The 7,456-nt window shown below is 46.7% G+C and overlaps 1 protein-coding gene across 3 annotated transcripts in view; it reads left to right on the forward strand.

Moving 5' to 3' along the window:
• The window catches only part of SLC25A18 (solute carrier family 25 member 18), a 27,153-nt gene extending 21,286 nt beyond the window's left edge, over positions 1 to 5,867 (forward strand). For all 3 annotated transcript variants that reach the window (XM_034781314.1, XM_034781322.1, XM_034781330.1), the window contains 3 exons: positions 2,194 to 2,348; positions 3,341 to 3,416; positions 4,038 to 5,867. In XM_034781314.1, the coding sequence (XP_034637205.1) occupies positions 2,194 to 2,348; positions 3,341 to 3,416; positions 4,038 to 4,179 (373 nt within the window). In that variant the 3' untranslated portion in view covers positions 4,180 to 5,867. The remainder of the gene's footprint in view (positions 1 to 2,193; positions 2,349 to 3,340; positions 3,417 to 4,037) is intronic.
• The last annotated feature ends 1,589 nt before the right edge of the window (positions 5,868 to 7,456 follow it).

Consider the following 7,456-nt stretch of genomic DNA (forward strand, 5'->3'; position numbering starts at 1 on the left):
GCTGATTCGCGCGCCGCTGCTCCCCCCCCTCCCAGGTTTGAGAGCCTGGGAGGGAGAGCGAGTAGCGGCGTGCGAATCAGCTGTTTCGTGCACCATGGCAGCAGCAGCGGAGGTGAGCTAGGGCAGCCGGGGCACATTTTTAGGGGCGGCATTCTGGCGCCAGCCATGCTGCACCTAAAAATGTGCCGCCCCAAGCACCAGCTTGTTTTGCTGGTGCCTAGAGCCGGCCCTGGTCACAATATAGGACCAGAGCTGGCTGGAAAATGGAACTTCCTGCCTGCAAAAAATTGCAAGTTGTCAAACATTTTTCATCCTGAATCGAGACAAAAAGTCAAAACCTTGAAATTTCTTGTGGGAAGAAAATTCCAAAATATTTCGGAAGCATCAAAACGTTCCTGCAGGGAGAACATTTCTGTGTTCCCAAAACAAAATATGCTTCCTGGAATCCCCAGCTCCTCTGGCTGCCTGCTTGGCTCCCCAGAGAGCTGGACAGCCTGCCCACCTGCCAACTGGGGGCAGTCCAGGGAGACAGCCACCAGGAGGGAAGCCTGGGGAGACAGCTGCTTGCAGGACTTGCGAGCCGGGCAGCCCACATACCCACTAGGTGGGCTACCAGCTGACTAAACCAGGGATCTCTGGGAGCCAAGCAGGCAGGCAGCCCAAGAGCTGGAGAGCCCCAGCATCCCGCCAGGCCCTGGGCACCTTGACTCCTTGGTAGTGCACTTAGTTGGCACAGGGTAGCTGACAGAAAACCAGGCAGACTGGAGCTGGCTATCCTGCCTGGCTGGTTTCCATTGAAAGTTTGACAGAATCAACACTTTTCACTGAACATTTGGATTCCATGGAACCAGCATTTTCTAAGGGAAGCCTGTTCTGTAGAAAACGTTCAACCCGCTTTATATACGAGACACCCCTTTTGTTCAGGCCTGTAGGCATTGCAGTCCCTTGGCATTTAGTCCACTGTCTAGGTGACGTGAGGGCCAGTGGAATATTTTTTTAGTTGAACTGATCTAGCCCATGCAAAGTGCACCCAGATAGGATGGGGGCTGGGCCATCAGAAATGACTGGAGCGATATTTCATTAGTGTTCTTACTGGTCAAACTGAGTGACACGCACAGAGTACACAGGCCTCATCACGGGGAGCAAGTCACGTAGAAGAGTGAATGTTGTTCCTTTTTACAGTGTGAGGTGGTGGTGTAACCATGGCTGGGAAACGGGGTTTGGGTGGGGGGTGGTGTTAAATAGGACTTTTTCCCTGACAATGTCCCTTCAGCAGAGTCCCTTCTGCTATGCATAAAGCAAAACCAAACCAAAGGGACTCCTGGACTGCATGGAACATGTACCTGCAAGGATGACTTTGGTTTTCCCAGTTTGCTCTTTTGGCTGAGATTGGTGGTGGCTATGCTGGTAACTTTCCAGCTCTGGAGGGGACCTTGGGATTCCTGTTGCTCCCCTGCTCCCCCGAAACCTTGTTGAGAAGTATGCTTGACCCAAGACAGGGGCCTACATCTATCTCTTCTGCGCTTTTCTGAACTCTCTGACTCAAACACATTTTGCTCGCTCGGTCCAAGCTGTAGCTTAGGGCTAAACACCTTTGCCTGGTTGCTTTATAGCATTTTAACGCCTCTGTTCACCAGTTTTCCCCAAATTAATGAAAAGCAACTATTGCTTGTAGTTTATTTAACTGAGGGGAAATCCTTTGATTTGAACCTTTCTCGGGGAAAATCTCCATTTATTTCAACACTTCAGTTCTAATGGAACACAAATAATTTTCCTTTCATAACCTTCCAGACCAACCTTCCTTCCCCTACCTCAGCAGCAGATGCTGAAGCTTTCTTGCCAAATTCTGCTCCTCTCCATACCAATCGGAATGTACACTCCACTCTGCACTCACCTGTTCCATTCCCTGGACAGATCAATTTTCACATCAGTCAGGAGACTCTTGACCTACAAACTGCAGCTGTGTCTCATCTCAGAGTCACTAATGCCATATTTCAGTGAGGATGAGAGCTTGGTCCCCATCTCCTCCCTGACAGATAGTGATGTGACCCACTTTGTACAAGAGCCTACAGGGGTAGGATAAGAGCGAGCCTGTGCCTTTTGCCTCACCTCATGTCAGAGGCCAGGCTCCTAATGCAGTCTGTGGTATTGGTCTATGTTGGGTGTTTATCTAACTGTTTCCCCTCCCAACAGGGATGTGCCTTTTTCCATTATCTATTTCCCACTGTTTGCCAACATCAACAAACTGGGACAGAGGCACTCTGAGGAGAAGGCACCCTTCTTCCATTCATTTGTGTCTGGCTGCGTGGCGGGATCCGTGGCTGCAGTAGCAGTGACCCCTCTGGATGGTGAGTATCGGGGGGCAATACAGCCAGTCCTCCAGAGAGGAATGAAATGAACTTCTTTAAACTCAGGTTGTTCAGCCGCTTTCATACCACAGTCCCACATTTGGCCAATCTCCCCTGGTGGTCCTCAGGTGCATTCCTTTGTGCGAGTCCTTGTGGTATCTTAGTGGTGGTGACACAGGAATTGGTGGTGCTGGTGGCAGACCAAAATTACTACAGCAACTGACTGAAGACAGCGAATAGGTTCAGGCTCCAAAACCCCGGCTCTCTCACAACCCTCACCTCTTTGCTGAGGACACTCGTACAACACATGACTCACAAACACTGCTGGTGGTGAACTCTGAGGACATAGATCCTGCTCTTCAGATAACTGCTGCTGAACTCCCTGAAGGCCTGCTATTTCCCACATATGCAAATGTTGGCAACTTCCTGAGGTTAGGGACCCCACTCACAAGAACGGCAGATGTTGCTCTTGAGGGTCGCATCACTATTCTTTAAACAAAACATCCTTGTCAACATCATCTGATTGTTGTACACATGGTTGCGTTTTCTCCAAGGCTGGCTCCAGTCAGAGAGCTAAGACCCTGGAATCAAACCCTGCTGATTCTCCATTTTCTTGATGAATAACATCCACCTTCTGAGTGCAAGAGAGCTGGTTGAGAGTCCCCTGGAAGAGGTTACATATCCAAACAAAACTAACCCAGTGAGCACTTTGAGGCCTCTCCTCTTTCCATCACTTCCTGGTTGTTTCCTCTTGCGGTTCTCTCAGATTCACACCCACATGCATCCCCAGGGATCATTCATGTAGCATGTGGCTCAGTGATTAACATTAGCATCTCTCTAGCATGAAAAACCAGGATCTAACAAGAGGGGCGGTAACTCAGATATGTGGTGATATTTTCCAGTTCTGTACTGACTCGTTATGACTCTTGTTGTGAACTCTGCCTGGAGAGGATTTTTTAAAAAATGTTTCTTTTCCATTCCATGCAATTTAGTTTTAAAAACCCGAATTCAAACGCTCAAGAAAGGCCTGGGAGAGGACACCTACAATGGAATCATTGACTGCGCCAGGTAAGCCAGAATATTCCCTTGCTGCACGTCTGGTGTATTACTGTTCTGTGTCACCCTGTCCAATTGCCATTCCATTTAGCCCTTCCTTACTGTGACAGTGGATTACCTGGAACGCGTGCCCCCCCCCCCCCCCCCCCCTCAAACACTCCTGCATAAATCCCTAGAGAGTCTCCTGGTGGGAAGAGTCTAGAGTTAGATTGGATTAGAGTTTCCCATGAGCTAGTGCTCCTGCTCGATTCTCTACAGTAGCTCCTACACGGACTGGCTGGTACAAGGGTGAGTTCCCACAACATACCTGACAGTGCCTCATACTGAAACAGCCTGCAGGGGGACTATTAAACCACGATGGATGTGTAAGCCAAGTACTTTAAATAGCTGATCTGCTGGGAGAGGATCACCTGGTTTATAACTTGTTCATAGGAAATATACAAGGAAAATGCTTAGACCATTTCCTGTGGGCCCAAGGAGCTTCCCCTCTGAAGGATTGCTGGGTAATCCATTAAAAACCCTGGCTTTGAGTATGTCTGGTTTTTAATTAAAGAGGATTGCAGGTTTGTAAGTAGCAACTGTCTGAAATGCTGCTTGTCTAGCCATCTAATTTTTTTTTTTTTAAATATACAGGAAGATCTGGACACATGAGGGCCCTGCTGCCTTCATGAAGGGAGCAGGCTGTCGGGCCCTGGTTATAGCACCTCTCTTTGGCATAGCCCAGGGTGTCTATTTTATTGGCATTGGTGAATATATCTTGGGATATTTCCACTAGAACTTGTTCTGGCTAAATCAGGCCTGGCTGAAGATCGCACACAAGTTTACTCCCCACTTCTGCAGAACTGGATTTGCCAGAAATGGACAGGACCATGTAATCATTTCTCTTATGGACTGCATGACCACCTTCAGCTTTCTCTGCCCATGAGCAGGGGCCAACACTGGCTGTCAGATATATTATGGCTCAAATTTCCTGCTACTTTCATACATCCACTTGACGTTCTGCATGCTACAGCTAGCCCCTGCCCATTTAAACACCAGGAAGAATGATTTATGTATCCTTACTTGTTTTTCCCAGGATAGTATAACACAACAGTTTGTCCTTTGAATGGCTGTGTGTAAGCAGAGATTCATTGTTTTCTTATAGAGTTGATCTCAAGGATTGTTTGAGGTCAGAGGGTCGTCCTGTATGACTAAAGAGGCCTAGATAGGACTCAGCTCCCTAATGACCAGTTTGCCCATATATGATCTGCAATCTCTTGTCCAGTATCTATCTTGCTTTGTTTTTAAATGCATCACTGTTTGCTTTGCTTGAGTGCAGGGGCTGTTCCATCGAATAGCCAGAGGGGGTTCAAACTCACTTGTTCCAGCAAGCAGTGTCTGAATGTAAACAGATGAGTCACAGCAGTCAGAACACAAAGGTGTAAGTGTGAAACAGTTTTGTTCCTTCTATGCAGGGTCAGAATGCAGTGGGGGGAGGTGAGGGGAGAAGGCAGCAAAACTAGAAAGACTTAAAGCTTAGGTGTACAGTAGTTACAATTACACAGAAATAAAGACTAATACAAACCAAATGTCAATTTTTATAGCAAAGCATTAGGGGTTCAAAAACACTATGTGCCAGCTGAAGGCATCCAGCAGCTGGGTGTGTCAAAGCCATTTCTGGACCAGTTCTTCCAAATCTCAAAACTGCAATAAGCACCCTTTCAAAAATTGCTGAAGGTTAGCATTCTGGTGCAGGGCCTGCATGGGGGAAATTGTTCTATAATGGGAGTATTTCCTTTGGAAATGGAGGTAGAGGGCAAGATAAAAAGAAAAGACATTGTAACCCTGGGTTAAGTATTTTTCAGGATTCAGCAATGCAGGATTTTCATTGTTTGATGTGCAATTTGTGTAGCGGAGTGAGGCTCAAAACTTTTTTGTACACCGTTTGTAAAGCAAGAAAATAACTTTTAGTTCTGCCTGTGATATGAGGGATAACCCTTTATTTTATAACTGTATCCCTGCAGCCTGCTAAGCAGCATATTCATGATGGCATAATATGAAAGCCTTATTACCACTGCATGAAAGTATGGTTGGCTGAGTTTCATTTACAGGACTAAACATATGGCTAGGAGTCAGGAACTGTGTGTGCTAAGCATAGCTGTGCAGTGACTTACCTTGTGGAACTGGGCAAGTAACCTTGGTATATTTCACTCCACAATCTGTACCCTAGGGATAATATTTAACATCTCATGCATATTAACAGTTAGTGTTTTATAAAGTAGGCCCTGCCAAGTAGATGATGCAGGGAGGATTGCTGTATTACTGTAAATCAAAGCTGCACCATGCTAGCAGCAGGAGAGACTCAGGCCTGGTCCCCACTAAGTCCCCACTTCGGACTAAGGTACGCAAATTCAGCTACGTTAATAACGTAGCTGAATTCGAAGTACCTTAGTCCGAACTTACCGCGGGTCCAGACGCGGCAGGGAGGCTCCCCCGTCGATGCCGTGTACTCCTCTCGCTGAGCTGGAATACCAGCATCGATGGCGAGCACTTCCAGGATCGATTTATCGTGTCTTAATCAGACAGATAAATCGATCCCAGAACATCGATTGCCTGCCGCCGGACAATTCCCGTAAGTGTAGACGTACCCTCAAGTTAGAAGCAGCTGCTTTTCTAGCTAGGTTATTTGAGACCAGCCCACCTAAGTGCTGAAGTGTAGCTGCTTAAAGAGTGAAGTTTTTTAAACTCCAACTGTGGAGAGAGGCAGGAGTACATCTGGCAGAAGAGGCTGATGCTTTTACAGCTAGTAAGCCACCCTTAACACTGGCTCAGTCTAATTCTATCCGTCCAATGCCCGAAGGGGAGCTACTGCCTCACATTTAGGCTGGTCCTAGATTCCCTTAGTCAACATTTAAGCTAATATTCTAACAGTGCTAATGTACTGACAGAACTTCTCCATCAGTTCAACTTGCTGCCGTGACAATGCTCTGAGACTCTGACTTTTGATACACTTAAGATAAAAATCTATCAAAACCAAATGTTAGTAAATACCACTTGGAACCACTTAAATATACCGCCTGCTCTTCCTGGCCAGAGCAGTTATTCTGTGCACATTACCTCTCTACTTCTTCTGGGAAAGAAAGTTCACACACTCTAGTCTAATAAGCTCATTTGTTTATGCCGTCCAAGCTCTATTTATAGAATGTGGAGGCCTCCGCAAACCAGAGAATCCAGCTGATTGAGTAGCATTAGGGATGGTCTCCGTTCTGAGTCAATATTTGAGCTTACTTGCTAAATGGTGTATTATGATCCAGTATTATGTTCATATTTCTACTACCTATTAAACTACTACAAAAAGCTAGTTCTGCAGAACAAAGTATTTGCTGCTTATTGCTAATTTGATAACTGCACTGATTACAAGAGTATTGTATTAAAGGTACTTTTAATTACTTCTGGGAGAATTCTGCACCCCTGTGCAGTGCAGAATTTTACAGAAATTAAAGTTGTGTGTGCAGAATTTCCTCTCTCCTCCCCTCCCCCGAAATGGGCTGCAGAGATGTTAGTCACCACTAGGGGCCACTGCACTCAGCAGAGCCCAGCTCGCAAACAGAAAATAAGGCTAGGGAGAGGGAACTGAAGGGTTCCCAACAGTTGCAGTTCCCAGCATGCCCTGAAGGAAGGTGGTGGCATGCAGGAAACTCTGTGCAAGCCCAGCATCAGGCTGTTTCTCCCTCTGGATACCCGGGCTCCAGGAAGGTAGGGGGTGAGTGTGCCTGGGCTGGGGGGGCAGCAGCTGGGCTCTGGGGTGTATGTAAGAGTGTCTGGGCTGGGGTGTAGGCCTGCATCTGGCCCCTAGGAGGTAGGGGGTAAGTGGGAGGCCTGCAGCTGAGCTCCATGAGGTAGGGGGTATATTAACACTAAGAGAGAGAGTGTTTACAGACACACTTGCTGACAAGTATTTTGAAATAAGTCACCAAAATAATTTAAACAGGTGTGATTATATAGTGTTATTTTGACAAATTTTGCAGAGTTTAATTCCCCCAGGAATATTTTAATATCTTTCTCCTATAAAA

This window comes from Trachemys scripta, chromosome 1 (genome assembly GCF_013100865.1).
Source record: "Trachemys scripta elegans isolate TJP31775 chromosome 1, CAS_Tse_1.0, whole genome shotgun sequence".
In the NCBI taxonomy this organism is placed as follows: Eukaryota; Metazoa; Chordata; order Testudines; family Emydidae; genus Trachemys; species Trachemys scripta.